The 15946-nt window shown below is 40.2% G+C and overlaps 2 protein-coding genes across 3 annotated transcripts; one reads left to right on the forward strand and one right to left on the reverse strand.

Annotated features, from left to right (window-relative positions):
• Positions 1-4518: 4518 nt before the first annotated feature.
• On the reverse strand, positions 4519-8794 carry LOC146642841 (intermediate filament protein ON3-like). 2 transcript variants are annotated; one of them, XM_085399240.1, is made up of 9 exons: positions 8500-8794; positions 7550-7758; positions 7385-7445; positions 7208-7303; positions 6898-7062; positions 6691-6816; positions 6369-6589; positions 6233-6258; positions 4519-5540 (listed from the first exon to the last, which is right to left on the reverse strand). In XM_085399240.1, the coding sequence occupies exons 1-9, from the start codon at positions 8656-8658 to the stop codon at positions 5329-5331; spliced, it is 1275 nt and encodes a 424-aa protein (XP_085255366.1). In that variant the 5' UTR covers positions 8659-8794; the 3' UTR covers positions 4519-5328. The 2 variants fall into 2 exon arrangements, with proteins under 2 accessions (XP_085255366.1, XP_085255367.1); XM_085399241.1 differs by having other exon boundaries at positions 5399-5586.
• A 90-nt stretch (positions 8795-8884) lies between these two features.
• LOC146642842 (keratin, type I cytoskeletal 18-like) lies at positions 8885-13224 on the forward strand. Its single transcript, XM_085399239.1, has 8 exons — positions 8885-9401; positions 9514-9596; positions 9713-9869; positions 9952-10113; positions 10196-10321; positions 10495-10724; positions 11277-11311; positions 12684-13224. Exons 1-8 carry the CDS (start codon positions 9018-9020, stop codon positions 13055-13057), a joined length of 1551 nt encoding a protein of 516 aa, XP_085255365.1. The 5' UTR covers positions 8885-9017; the 3' UTR covers positions 13058-13224.
• The last annotated feature ends 2722 nt before the right edge of the window (positions 13225-15946 follow it).

A 15946-nucleotide genomic window follows, 5' to 3' on the forward strand; every position in this document is an offset into this window, starting at 1 on the left:
AATAATAAAAAATCGCTAAAAGATGCACATTTTTCCATACAGAAGAAAACATTTTTGAGCGAGATTGTGGTTTGCTAGGTTATCAACTAAGGCTAGCAAATTTGGTAAGTAAGGTGAATCGTAGACTTTACAGGTCCAACACACAGATACACATATTCACTAAAATAAGTGCAACAAATTCACTCACCAAAACTCAAGAACAAACTTCTTGGATGGGGTGTTAGTACAGCAAATTATTTCTCAGATAGTTCCTTTTAAAACTGTTCCAACAGCATTGTGGTTCAGTTTTGTTATTCAAATTAGCTGTAGCCTAGCACACAGCTAGCATGTAGCTGCATGTAGCTGTTTGTCAAAATTGTCTCAACCTTGTAGTTGTCTCTCATGACATAATGAACTTATTGATCAATCATCTGTCAAGTCGTCAGAAACATAGAATTTTCTAACTGGTTGCCAAGTGGTTCTTCAAGATTGCTAGCAATCACTAGGTAAAACTGGTAACAGAGGTAGAGCCATTGAGTAAGCTGTGTCAGAGAGGTTATGGTTAGAATTGTCATGTGATACAAGGAGACTTCAAATAGTTCCAGCTGTGCTTCGCAGCAAATTTAAATCAAGTGACAGGTCGTCGATTTTTACAGCATCTAAATCTCCTAATGTTTTGGTAGACCTACCAATATATTAGGCATGCATTGTATGGCACAAGTTAATTTTATCAGAGTGTACTGACAGCATGGAATTTTACTTTTAAACATCTTACCTTTAAAAAGTATATCCCAATCTTCTGTGCAGCTATATTTTGATGGTACGGCCAGCATATGTTGCTAACCTCTGGCACTATTGTGAGGCTCCACGGTCCACTGTTGTTGTAAAAAATGGTCCATTGGAGTGAATGGAGATGACGCGACTCTTCCATTCAGGGTGCTGCACCACAAACCTTGTTACTTGTATGCAAAGCCTCACTAACTACTAGCCGAACAGTAGTGAAACTCAAAAAGGTTTAATGAAAACTGGAAACAGTAATCATTTGCTTTCAAAATAAATATTCTGCCTCAGTGCTGGAGCCCACATGAGGTGTAACTTTTACTTGAATGCAAATAGTCTCCATTTCCCATTTGTCTTACTTTTTGCAATTCTACTAGTGCTCGGAGAGTACCTGGCAGGTGCTTTGCAGACAATTCGAATTTCTGGCGACCTATTAGTGACCAAAGTAATTGCAAGAAGGCTTTTGGTGCAGTACTGTATACTTCTTTGTGGCCAATTTCACACAGCAACAGCAAACAACATCTCACACATTTTTTGCATAGTGGCTTTAGCACTTGTCTTCAGATTTATTGCCAACAACCTCCAGACACCACTTGTCAACTGGCCATAAAATATAAATTCTCCCCTAGCAACCGGTGATTGCTTGATGGTCAGGACTAGCCCTAGACACACAGATGGTCAGGATTGTGTGTCTAGGCATATTCACTTGGCCTGACAGTGTCACGTGTCCATAATGCCTGCAAAATCTGATTTATTTATTTTTTTTCTGCTGGAGCTCTGGAAATTTTAACATGGGAGTCTATGGGGACTGACAGGTTTTTGCCATTGCAATTATTAGTTCTTCCTTATTGGCTCTATTTGTTAGCCCTGGAAAAAAATATAAATGGCTAACTTAAATCCCGTTGGCATGACTCAGAGGAGGATTTAAAATAGAGAATTATCACCATGTTGCAAGTCAAAGACCACCATCTCTTGTTGGTCTCAAGAAATTGCTGGCAACCTTAAAGCTAATTAGACACGACCACTTTGGTACAACTGCTAATGTCAGCTTACTAACACACTGATGTTTATCGAGTATGCTGTTTATTTGAATTGTATTACTGCAAACAGTGAGTGCCTGCAGAATATCACAGCTGGGTGTAAATCTTCTCTAACACAATCTAATTGCAGGTTTGTTGAAATGTCCTTGTGTCAGATGTACATTTCATAGCTCATTGTAATGCTCGCTCTGGACATCAAATTGTAGTTTTTTCCATCTGGCACCCCTCCCCCGTAATATTTGCTACTTCCCTCACCAGTATTTATCTATGTACTGGTATGCAAGCTCAAGAGGGGAGATGGGTCCGTAATACAGAAACACACAGGGGAGAGACACGTGGTGAAAATAATAAGAAAAAAATCATTATTACATAAAAATCCACAAAACTACAACATTCTGGTTTCTGTTTTATGAGACAAATCATTGCAAGTAGTGAATCCTTTTAAAAAGGTGGCACGAGAAACATCTGCTGCCTCTAGATCCATCCAGGGGAAACGAGCTTTGTATTTGAGGCTTGATTAAACAGAACACGCGGTGCTTGATTCCCCAGTCAATCAGAATGGGGTTTTAAATGTCTGCAAACAGTATGCGGGTGGAAAAGAGACTCAAATCAAATTAAGTGGAAGGTTGAACTGAACTGACATTTGTAAAGCCAGAGTCGAGGGAAGGTGCCTTGCTAAGCCATGTTCCAATGGATATTCCAGTGGTTATGTAGACTGGAATATCATGTACATATGAATCAGAAAGACAGAGGAGAACCGGGAGGGGAAGGAGGGAACAGGGACTGCTGGGCTCCAGCTAATCTGCTAAAGACTCACTTTTATCTTAATCAGCTGGAGACCTGCTGATATATTCGTCTAACATATGCACCGGGCTTTAAATGTGTCTAAATCAAGGGTGTCAAACATAAGGCCCGAGGGCCAGAATCAGAATTATCCTGGCAAAGACTTAAATCCAGCCCACTGGTCATCTTTGGAAAATGTAAACAAGGGCACACATTTTGGACTTTTACCTGTATGTTCAGTGTTTTTACAGCTTCTCCTGCTGATAAAGATCTCCTCCATAACCATTCATACTATACCAACGTTACAGATAAACAATAAAACCGAGGTTTCTATAATAGTAATATTTTTTATTCTGATTTATTAAACATGAATTACTCTTCTGTAATTGTAATTGCAGGAGCGCCTGGTTAGTACGCTACCAGAACCTTTTCTGTAAGTTTACACATCTATTTATGTGTACTGATAGATTGTTTTCATTAACTACAGCAGCATTTCTTTATCATGTAGAAAAACCAAGACCTCCTGTTAAAATTGCAATTCTTTTTCTGATATTAAATTAGATTAAATGTGTAGTTAAACATCTTTACACTGCGGGAAAGGGAGTTTTGCTGGTCTGGCCCACTAAAGTGGAAAGTAGGCTGTGTATGATGTAAGATGAGTTTGACATCTCTGGTCTGGAGATTTTATAAATATAATGTCAAACTATTAATAAGTAGTTTGATATTATAGTAAACAACACATTTGCTGAGACCCTTATAAATTTTCTGTCATTGAAGAATGAGAGGACCCAGGTGCAGACTGAGCCCAGCGATATGCAGTGGAAAAAGTGTTTGCTGCTTTTCTGATCTCCTATTTTTGTATATTTGTTAAACCTAAATGTTTCACATGATCAGACAAACTTACATATTAGACGAAGGTAACACGAGTAAAGGTAAAATGTACTTGACGGCAGAGCAGATGATCCCACAGCAGGGAAACAAAAACCAGGAAGCAAAACCGAAACACGAGACGACAAACCCGCAGTGTGAAACAGGAAGAAATGAAAAGATAATTGAAAAGTGAGGACTGAAGGCACTCTGATGCAGAAACTATAACAAGGACAGAAACGCAGAACAGAGAAGAGACACGAAATCACGAAATAAGGAAACTAGAAACCTGGAGTAGCAGAACAAAGACAACACAATGCCAGGGATGTGACATTATGTCTCATTAATGTGGCTCTGTGGGTCTGCTAATGCTCCAACGTGAATGTAGAGACCCTGTCGCAGCTTTCAAAAGATGTTTGTTCATAAGTTGGACATGATTCATTTTAAATCGCTCAGGCTGATGAATATCCACAGGAGTCAGAGGGCAAGGTGCCCCCCAAAAAAGGTAGTTGCCCCAGTGCCCCTACAGGATTGCCTGGTAGGCGTTACTGGTCACTTTTCTTCTGAACCGACTCATCAGGCAACAACTTTTTTCCACTGCTCCCAACGCCAATATTTATGTTCCCTAAACTGAAACCTTCTCATTGGCTTCACTGATAAGTGTTTTCTTAAGGCCGTACATTGCATGAAAATGTTCTTACATTCACTATTAAACCAAACTTTGAATTCTACTGTTGATTTCTTACAATTTGATTTAATCAAATCTCTGTCTCACAGATGATTCTTCACCATTATCCTTCCAGGTTTTATTACTGTGTTGAATAGCTGTTAGGCCAAACCGCAGATCAATTCATGTTTAAGCCACTCGCCTTTATCTACTACAAAACGCTGTCAAACCTAAAATGAGGACGTGGGCCCAGCTAGTAAACCACCTGTTGTCAGCTGAAACATATGAATCATTGCACTGATAATAGATCATTCCTTGGTTAATTCCAGAATTTGGGTTGGATATATGTTTATATAATTTTGTGCCTTAGTAAGTATGAAATTAAGACAGCAGACACATTAATCATTTTTGCTTCATGAATTATTTTATTGCTATTGCGCTGCACACATTCACCCAAATGATAGATGTCACTTTGGCATAAGCTGAGGTAAGAAGTCCCACACACATAAGAAAAAACATCCCTTTGCAGCACTGTGTAAAGATGCACAGCTTACAGCACCACTGAAATATTCTGATTTGTTTTTGCATGAAAAGCCATTCCAAGCCCTGTTGTCACTTTATGAAGAAACGTATGCATATATCTCCTCTCCACTCCTTTAATTGCACCTTTAAACCTCCAAGTTCCTTATTTTGCTGCTGATGTCGCTGAGAAACCTTTGCAGTGTTTTTACAGAGAGCTGCCCGATTCCTATTTCGCTCACAAATGTTTAAGAGAAATAGAAAAAACAAAAACTACAATGGAGCACCACAAGCCTTTACGAATGCGAACAAAGAAAAGAAAACATTTCCAGAAACACTGCTTGACACGAACACATTCACGCACAATTTTTAGGCAAACGTTCAACCTGCCGGGAAGCTGCTGTTACTGCTCACTCTTCCAGAAAGCACACAAACTAAAAAAGATTATTATATATAAAAAACAAATTTAAAAAAATCTGGATATTTAATTTAAATAAATTTAACTTCGTTTGAATTAGTTTCACATTTTCATTCACATTGATATCGGCCTGTGATGGATTGGACCAGCTCAGGCACACTTCTTCTGGCACCATGTCAGCTGGGACAGGCTTAAAGCCCCATCGGTGACTCTGACTGATTGAGCTGACATACTCTAACGCTGCAGACAGAGGCATGACAGACAGTCCCAGTCAATCAGTCAGTGTACTGGTAACTTTCAGACACAAGTTTGCCTTCTTCCACTTCCAACCGGATCAACAGGCGCTTCTTGGTGGCAGGGGACACTGGTGGGACAATAGTGGTGTCCGGGGCAATGGTGGGCGTGGTGACGGCGATATCCCGGACAGGGGTGGGTTCGGTGGCTTTCGGTTTGGCTGGCACGTATCGCGTCGGCGGCAGGTGAACGTCTGCGTGCAAGTAAGGACTTGGATTGGTTGGTTTGTTTTTAGAAATCTGAGCAAAAAAGAGGTTTGATTTTAGTAGGATGAAAAAAATTAATCAAGCATGAGAATGCTGATATGTGTGAAATGGATGTTACTGGTTTGGCTCGCTTTTGATTGATTTTTCAATTTAGATTGATCTTTTTTTATGTGTTAACGTTTTGCTTTATTTAACTCTCTCTGTTGGTTTCTACTGACATCACTGGTTTACTGGATGACCAAAATTGAGGCCTTTTTGGACACGTGAAATAGTCACATTGATCAGCAGTAATGCATTATTGGATGACAAAGCTTTGTTAGTGGTTTATTAGAAAGAAATGAATCACTTTATATTCAGTGGTTTTGAAGCTAGAGCTCAGATCCCACACTGGGGCTTGGAGGACAATATTCTGCAAGTGTCAGAACTCCGTTTTTGCAATTTTAGCACCAACAATATTCACACTAAAAAAAAAGGACGAATAAAATCATCACTCATATTTTCACTCAACTATTCCTGAGTAAAGAACACGATAAGGGATCCTGAGCCACAACTATTGGGAACCACTGTCTTTAGAAGATATAGATTTTTGATTTTATTAAAGGGAAATTTGTACAGAATTAGTAAAATAAAGAATAAAAATGTATACACTTATGTGTCAGTAGACAACAAAGGTTCTCACCTGATTGGCGCGTTAGGTAGCTCATTCTGGAGATAGAGCAGACACAGATATTAGTACAAGCACTACATTTAGATAATACGGTATTTTATTATTATTTTTTCTCTTTGGTTTTTCGATGCTCCCTCTGCTTACATACCTCTGCTCCTCGCCCTCCAGCAGCTTGCGGTAGGTGTTGATCTCGATGTCCATGGCCAGCTTGATGTTCAGCAGCTCTTGGTGATCACGGATCAGTGAAGCCAAGTCCTGCCTGGCCCGCTTCAAACAATCTTCCAGCAGAGCGATATTTTCCCGGGCCTTGTTGAGATTTTCCTCACCCTCTTTTCTAGCATCATCCAGGTCATTCATGAGGGCCTCTTCCTGATGGGAAAACAGAGATAAGATAACATCAGCAGTGAATAGATGGACAACATGCGTGCTGACTAAATACTGTCCAAATAATGTATCTAAGGGGAACCAACCTTCCTTCTGAGACTCTCCAGGTCTGCTGTAAGCCTCTGGATGAGACGCAGCAAGTCTGAAATCTCCCTCTTTATGTCACGCACTTCTTGCTCGCGCTCTCCTACAGTTTGGACCAGAGATTCCATCTAAAGTGGGAACAGGGAGGTCAAATACTCAAAACATCTGCGGTAAGACTGAATGTCATATAAGCAATCATAGAAAAATACTTTTCTCTGGTTCCACTGCTCAGCCTCTTCCCTGGTGCGGGTAGCCATGGTAGCATATTGATTCTCAACGGCCTTGATGAACTGGTCCATGTCCAGAGAACGTCTGGTGTTGTCCTGTAGGACCACTGTTTTGTTCTGGATGCGTGACTCCAGCTCCTTGATCTCCTGCAGGGGCAGACATGGAGACAGTGAGTTATTGTGGAGACAAAGAAAAAGACCCACACACCAAATTTATTAGACCACCTGTCATTTGTAATTACCAATACTGTTAATTCAGTGTCACTAAGTGGATTTTCATCACTTTCATTACCTCATCAAATGCGAGCCTGAGGAAGGCCATTGTTCTCATCAGGTCCTCAAGATCCACAGCCAGAGCTACTGCCTCCAAGTGGCCTTCGTCTACTTCCTGTAACACACACATTAAATATACATACATGTGCCTCCAGTGACGACACAGTGATGAATAAAACTTTAAAGCTCACAGTACCTTTTTAGACACAATAAAGTCGTTCTCAAGGTCACCTCTCTGGCGCAACTGGTCTTCATACCTGAAACCAATTCCAAATAAAAAGGTGAAAAACTGATGAAGTTACAAGTTTTATTGCAACAATCAACATGTTCAGTAAAATCAGCCGCCCTGTGATTTGCTGACCTTTCCTTGGTATTTTCCACCTCGTCCTGGATCTCCTGCAGCTCAGGCTGCAGTTTGTTCTGGTCGGATTTCAAGCTTTCAATCTGCTGCTCCAGCTCGTTCTCCAGCTGCTTCACAAGATACTCAACCTTCCCGTTGTAGTCCTCCTGCTCCCTGAGGATCTTCAGCTTTGTCTCAAGTCTTCTCTTCTCATTCTCCAGGTTTTTCACCTACAAGACACAGACAGACAACATGGGTAGGAATGCATCACAACAATGTGTCTCTGTGGAATCCTTAATCTCCATACTGCACGTGATAATGGCGACTCACTGCTGACCTTAGACGTTGACGTTTTCTCATTTTTCCACAAGGTGGCATCCTACGTGCAGGCCTATCTCTGATTATGTGCATATGAAGAAAATGAACTGCAGATAGACTTGTTTTTTGTGGCCTCCGGTAACATAATTGGTTTGAGCCGACAGGAAACACTATTCATGGGCCATTTGCACTTTTTCAAATCGCAGTAAAAGCACTTAAAAAGAAAAATAATTATAAGTGAAAAATCCAAAAATTAATGATAATTAAAATGTAAAAAACAAAGCGCGCAGACGCAGACTTGTAACATTTAAATATAACAAAAAACATAATCCTCGAAGACGGAGACGGAAGGACAAATAAACAGGATGTTTTTGTGTGTGCGCGTAATTTATTTATTCTGTCTCTGCTTATTCATCAGATTTGGATTTATTTACTTATTATTCAACTGTTGTTGTTACCCAGTTAAGCATTTTTTGGCATGTCATTATAAACCAAAAGGTTGCACTATGACAAATAAGAACAACAAGAAAGACAAAAACAACAACCCAATAACAATAACAATAACAACAACAACAACAACAACAACAACAATAATAATAATAATAATAATAATAATAATAATAATAATAATAATAATAATAATAATAATAAACCTTTTCAATGAGCGCGACGAACTTGTCATTGAGTCCAACCAATTCGTTCTTCTCCTTGGATTTTCCCGATGAATCGACTCTGTCGGTCGGGACGCTTCTGAGCGGCTTCTTGCTGCTGGGGGAGTAGGACTGGCTGCTGTAGTCTCTTGGTTTGGACATACTGAAGCTTGAAGCGAAGAGCTGGAGTGTGGCTGAACAGGTGAGGGGAGAAGGCGCCTGCAGCCCTGCAGATCACCTTCTTTATAGGTGGACAGGTACAACCCCTCACCTGCCCCAAACTCTGCGTGCGTCCAATCACGAGAGGACAAGTGCGATATTAAATGGAAAGGTCAACGTGAAATACTTGAATTTCGACTCTAAACCAGTCTGTCCAGGAGCACCGGGGCCAATGGCGTCTCTGGGGGGCGGATTCGTGCGAAAAAACAAGTATAAGAACTACCTGCATCCTCCATCAGGCGCCTTAGACGCTCGGTGTCAGTGTCTGCTCTCTCTCACTCTTTCATCCAGCAACGATCATCATGCCTTCAAACAGCGCTGCCAGCATGTTTGGTGGAGCCGGGGGAAGGGGTGCCAAGGCGTCCGTGTCGACCCTGGATGGGCTGCGCAAAGTGCTGGGCAACCAGACAGAAAAAGATTCGGCTCCCATCCATAAAGCTGCTGCCAAGCCCGTAGCCTCCCAGGCTCCGAGCGCCCCGGAAACTCTCGTCGCTCCCGGTGGCGACAAGGAGACACTGCGGACCCTGAACAATCGGCTGTCCGGCTACCTGAACAGAGTGAAGCAGCTTCAGGAGGAGAACAACGATCTGCAGAAAGAGATCGACGACATCCTGGCCAAGAGGAAAGTACCCGAGGGGCGTGATTGGGATGGAATCCTGAAACCCCTGGATAACCTCAAAAGGGAGGTGGGTCAGATTTCTTTCATTCTTGGAATTAACATGCAAATAAATTTATGACTATACTTTCTTTAATGTAATCTTAAATTCTAACTATTAATGCATATCCTTATTTGATCAGATCAAAGACATCACAGATGACAATGCAAAGCTGCTGCTGCAGATTGATAACAGCAGACTGGCAAATGAAGACTTCAAGAACAAGTGAGTGTGAATGCCGTCCAGGCAAGGGCTCAGAAAATAAACGACAAATTTGTAACAGCAACATAGCATTTGTAGCGTTTGTGAAGTTTGAAGCCAGGCTCCTTCTGTTGATGCAGGCTGGATGATGAGAATAAGGCATGCAAAGAATTAGAAAAGGACCTGGAGGATCTGAAGAGGGCCAAAGATGATACCAAACTGAGCTGCGACCAGACGAGGGAAGAGATCAAAATGGTTAATGATGAGCTTGAGCGTCTCAAGAGGGAACACAAGAAAGTAAGGAGGAAAACCAGCATGTTAAAAGTCACACGCTCAGTGCTGTATTGTGTGAAACTTGTAACTTGTGTTTGTCTTGCAGGAGGTTGATTCTCTGCTTGAGAAGATCAAGGACTCAGATGTGACAGTGGAGATTAAGTCCCAGGACAACAACCTGAGTGACGTTGTCCAGAATGTCCGCAGACATTATGAGAAAGTGGCTGAGAAGAACCTGAAGGAGGCAGATGAATGGTACAAAGACAAGGTATGGAAGATTAAAGCTGGGAATGATGTGCTTCCTTGTCTCAGTTTATCTCACTGTTTTCATCATATTATTTCTCCCCCAGTTTGAAACCATCAAGGTGGAAGAGGCCCAGAATACTGAGGCCTTGGAGTCTGGAAAGAATGAGCTCAAAGATCTCCAGAAACAGAAGCAAACTTTGGAAATTCAGATTCAGACCAAGAACAACAAGGTAAGCGCACAAGAGTGAATGCAAGACTGTTCAAATGCAGTACATTACAAAATCATGCAACACAATCTCAATATCAGGACAAGATTGACGTTTGTCTTTGGTTGACACAGAAACAGAAAACATGAACAAAATATCAATATCGAGTATTCTTAAGGTTTGTTTTTCATTGGTAGCTGCGCACTGTGGAGCAAACCCTGAGAAACATCAAAATGGAGTATGGTCATCGCCTGGAGCCATCCAACAAGATCATTCATGGGCTGGAGCAGGACCTCGGAGACGTGAGGGAACAGGTGGAGCTGCAGCTAGACGCCAACAAAAACCTGCTGTCTGTCAAGCTGAAGCTGGAGAAGGAACTCGAACAGTACCAAGAACTTCTTTCTCGCTTATTTGATGATGTTGAAAAGTAAGGATGATGGCAGGTGCATCCTGTTTACTTTTAAACCTGTTGCGGGTATAAAACAGGTTTGCCAGCTGGCAGAACAGAGTGTCTGTTTAGTCATGTGGTGCTTTACCTCCATACATAATAAGTAAAACACAGCACTTTTACCCAAAGGACTGACATCTTATATGAAACCAGATCTTTAGATCTGCTGTCATTTGTTTAATTTAATTCAGTTAGTTATAGAAAATGAAAATAAATCTTTAATAAATTTGATTATTTGTTAAAAGCATTTCTGGCGAGGGCAGTTGGTAACAAAATAGCTATAAAATAAGTAGTTCAGAATGAAAACAGAGGCACTATTCTCTTTATATTTCCTGTATTGTTGCTTTAAGGTGAAACCACGTTGTGTTTTAATGTCTGTAATTTCCTGGTAAGGGCTTTTTTTAGCCTGCAAATCTTTACCTAATGTAGTTTTACGGTTCAACATTAAGGGAAAACACCATGTGAATGTTGGCACTGTGTGCTTATTTCCCACTTGGTGTGTTAGCTCTTTATGCTTTTCTTCCCTGACAGCGCAGAGTTTGCTTTAACGGATGCAATACCGCAAGGTAAGTTTGGGATCTGCCAAGAAAAAAAAAAGCTAAATCACAATGAACGTGTCTGTCACGCATCCACGTGCCGAGACCTGATCAGCAAGATTCATATCGCTAAACAAGACTTGGGTCAGTTACTGCCTATGATGCGTTCAGTTTGGTATGACTCCACTCCAACAGGAAACAAAGTAAAGATACCAGAATCTGACCCTTGTCTTCCCTTTAGGACTCTAAATGTGAACAAAAATAGGAAATTACAGAAAAATAGTAAATCAAAAATAAAAATCTAAATGCTGAGTTAACAGTTTTGGGAAGTATGCTTACTGACTTTCTTGCCAAGAATTAGATGAGAAGGTAGTTACAAGTCTTACTTTAGTCCCTTAAGTATAACTAGCAGACAGTTAGCTTAACTTAGCTTAGCAAAAAGAAAATAATGAATCACCTACTTAGATACATACATACATACATATATATATATATATATACATATATGTGTGTGTGTGTGTGTGTGTGTGTACAAATAGCTGTGTACTATGGAAGCTGATTTCTGCTACTATAAAAAAGTCCTCCACAAAATTTGGATTAATGTTCAGTTGGCCAATTCAAAATTTCAAGTTATTAAATTGAAATTTCAAGCTACATAACTTCAAATTTTGAGGCATTATGTCAAAAATGTTGAGATAGCTAACTTGAAATTTTGAGTCATCAAAATTTCAAAATGTGAATATTAAGTCAGATTTTTTGAGATATTAACCAAAATTCTGAGTTGAATTGATTTTGTACCTGAAAATTTGAAATTTTAGTTATTTACTTGAAATTTCAACATACCTAATTTAAAATTTCAAGTTTAGTCAAAGTTTTGGGATGCATAACTCAAAGTTTGAGTAAAGTTGAAATTTGAAATTTTGAGTTATTTATTTTAAAAAAATTGAGACTCCTAATCTGAAAATTTGAGTGGTCAAAATTTCAAAAATACTGAACTTGAAATCACTGAGTCATTAAGTAAAACTTTGGAGATATTAACCAAAAGTCTTCACCTTTTTTCTTTTTTAGTAGCATAAAAAAGCTTCCATAGTGTCACCCACTGATACTTTTGGTGCCAACACTAACTAGCATTAGGCATCAGCAAGGAAGAAAATAAGCACATTTCCCAACATTTCTAAACTACCTCTTTAAAGCTAGCCGCATCACTAAAATGCACTAGACCATTGCAATAACACCATATTTTAACTCTACATCTTAATCCAATGAATAATTATTTTCAAAAGCTAATCAATCACCATTAAACCAAATATTTTTGATTCTCAGCAAACTCATAAACAGGTAACAGGAACTAACTGACTAAAGGCATATTTGTAACCTCTAAAATATGTCTTTTTGTTTACAGGGCAACAAACTAAAGAAGATGACGTTCCGGAACAGGGTGAAATAATAAAACAAGAAGTAGTTGCAAAACAAGAAAGCGCTCCCTCTAATCAATCAGCCCCCCCAGAAGCTCCTGAAGTGGAGGAGGAACCCCCCATCCAGGCTGACTCAAATGCTAGTAGCAGGGAAGAGGCTGCAGTCAGCAGCTCTGCTAAAAAGAAGAAATCTAAAAAGTCCAAGAAGTCCAAAACTAAGAAGGATTCCTCCTCCTCCTCTTCTTCCTCCTCCTCCTCTTCTTCTTCCTCCTCCTCCTCTTCCTCCTCCTCTTCTTCCTCCTCTGATTCCGAAAAGGAAGAAGAAAAGCCCGTAACTGAGGGTGAAGTGGTGACAGCTTGATCTTAAATGCTTTCTTTTTTTTCAGTTTGGTTATTTTCTTTTTCTGCTGTTCAGCAAATTAAAACTGCCTTCTGTACTGGTGCTGTCAAACCTGTAAAGTTACTCTGAGGTGCTGTTGTGGTTTATGTTCTCAGCTGTGCATGAAATAAAAAGATGTGGTTTTGAAAGACAAATGCTCAGCAGCGTCTTATTGATTTATTCTTTCATACATGAATTACTTGGCAGTTACTGCAGTGATAGTGCAGTCACTCAGAAAAAGAGGATCACAAATTGGCATAAGTTTGATCTTCACAGACTAAAGTTCATTTTTGGTGCCTTAAAACTCTTAATGTTCAGATATGCCCAGTCACTATAGCTTTAGCAACAAGAAACATCCTCAAATGTCTTTTAGAAAGTCCACCAATGCTTCAACCCAAAGCTTATACAGTTTGCCATAAGGTAGGACAGAAAAAGAGCAAAATATTCACATTTAAGAGCCATTTGCCTTCAAATGTTTGCTTAACAAGTATCCCTCTATCTCATCTGTGAAATTAGATGAACAAATAGTAAAAACAGATGTGACAAAAATAGATGGTTGAAAGAAATTCATCAAAAACAGTGTTATGAATACAAATTCAAACAAACTCACTTATATGTGCGTCTGTATCCGTTTTCATTTATTTACTATCATGTAAACTGATATTGTAAAAGAGCAGTCATTTAGTCTTTTTATTACCAAGAGCTTTGATACAATTTATGTTTAAGTTTGCATTTAAACATCATAATAAACCAAAAGTTTCATGAAAGGCAGAGATTTCTATGCTTTATTAAGTACACCTTGCAAGTACTGGGTTGGACCCCTTTCGTGTCTTCAGAACATCCTCAGTTATTCGTGGCACAGATTGAACAAGGTGCTGGAAAAAATCGTCAGAGATTCTGGTCCAGCATCTTACGGTTTGTCTGCTGCACGTCCATGATGTGAATTTCCTGTTCCACCGCATCCCAAAGATGTTTTCTTGGCTTTGAAGTGAAGTCATTATGTTGAAGAAAGCAGTTTGAGTTGACTGATGGAAGCAGTGATCAGGAGATGGGTGCACTGTGGTCATAAAGAATGGACAATATTTCTCAGGTAAGTCGTGGTGTTTAAAGGATGTTCAGTTGGAGCTAAGAGCTCAGAAGTGCAAAGGTACCAAGCACCATTATCCATCCCCAGCAGCTTGAATGGACCCAAGCTTTAATGTTGTTTACACCAACCTACTATTTGAAGGTTTGAAACTAAATCTAGACTTATCAGACCAGACATACTCCAGTTTTGGGGAGCCTGTGTAACTCATGTTTTTAGCTAACAGGAGTGGAACCCAGTGTGGTCTTCTGCTGCAGCCCACCCATTAGTTGTGATTTTCTCCACATCCAGAGATGCTTTTCTGCATACCTTGGTTGTAACAAGTGGTTATTTGAATTACTGCTGCCTTCATTTCAGCTCAAAGCAGTCTGGCTGTTCTCCTCTGGCAGCAACATTTTGCAGCTCACTGTGTTTATTTTCTGTTGTTCAGACCATCCTCTGTAAACTCCAGAGTTGGTTGTCTGGGAAAAATGTCAGTAGATTAGCAATTTCTAAAATACTCACCAACAAGTGGTTTGTATCATATCTATCTAACAGACTCCAGTTTGTGCATGTAAATGGAGAGTCCTCTTCACACACTGAGGTTAATTATGGAGTTCCACAGGGTTCAGTGCTAGGACCAATTCTGTTTACATTATACATGCTTCCCTTAGGCAGTATCATTAGAAGACATAGCATACATTTACACTGCTATGCAGATGACACCCAGCTCTATCTGTCCATGAAGCCAGATAACACACACCAATGAGTTAAACTGCAGGAATGTCTTAAAGACATAAAGACCTGGATGGCCGCTAACTTTCTGCTTCTTCATTCAGATAAAACTGAGGTTATTGTACTCGGCCCTGAAAATCTTAGAAATATGGTATCTAAGCAGATTCTTACTCTGGATGGCATTACCTTGGCCTCCAGTAACGCTGTGAGGAACCTTGGAGTCATTTTTGACCAGGACATGTCCTTCAACGCACATATTAAACAAATATGTAAGACTGCTTTCTTCCATTTGCGCAACATCTCTAAAGTTAGAAATATCCTGTCTCAGAGAGACGCTGAAAAACTAGTTCATGCATTTATTACTTCCAGGCTGGACGACTGTAATTCATTATTATCAGGATGTCCAAAACACTCGCTGAAAAGCCTTCAGCTAATCCAAAATGCTGCAGCAAGAGTCCTGACAGGGACTAGAAAGAGAGAGCAGATTTCTCTTGTTTTGGCTTCCCTTCATTGGCTTCCTGTTAAATCCAGAAGTGAATTCAAAATCCTGCTCCTCACATACAAGGTCTTAAATAATCAGGCCCCATCTGATCTTAATGACCTTGTAGTACCATATCACCCTATTAGAGCACTTCGCTCTCGCTCTGCAGGCCTACTTGTTGTTCCTAGAGTATTTAAAAGTAGAATGGGAGGCAGAGCCTTCAGTTTTCAGGCCCCTCTTCTGTGGAACCAGCTTCCAGTTTGGATTCGGGAGACAGACACTATCTCTACTTTTAAGATTAGGCTTAAAACTTTCCTTTTTGCTAAAGCATATAGTTAGGGCTGGACCAGGTGACCCTGAATCCTCCCTTAGTTATGCTGCAATAGGTGTGGACTGCTGGGGATTCCCATGATGCATTGAGTTTTTCCTTTCCAGTCACCTTTCTCACTCACTATGTATTAACAGACCTCTCTGCATTGAATCATATCTGTTATTAACCTCTGTCTCTCTTCCACAGCATGTCTTTATCCTGTCTTCCTTCTCTCACCCCAACCGGTCGCAGCAGATGGCCCCGCCCCTCCCTGAGCCTGGT

The sequence above is a fragment of the Rhamphochromis longiceps genome, linkage group LG23 (assembly GCF_057381845.1).
Source record: "Rhamphochromis longiceps isolate RC_006_pf linkage group LG23, R_longiceps_female_GT1.1, whole genome shotgun sequence".
Taxonomy (NCBI): domain Eukaryota; kingdom Metazoa; phylum Chordata; class Actinopteri; order Cichliformes; family Cichlidae; genus Rhamphochromis; species Rhamphochromis longiceps.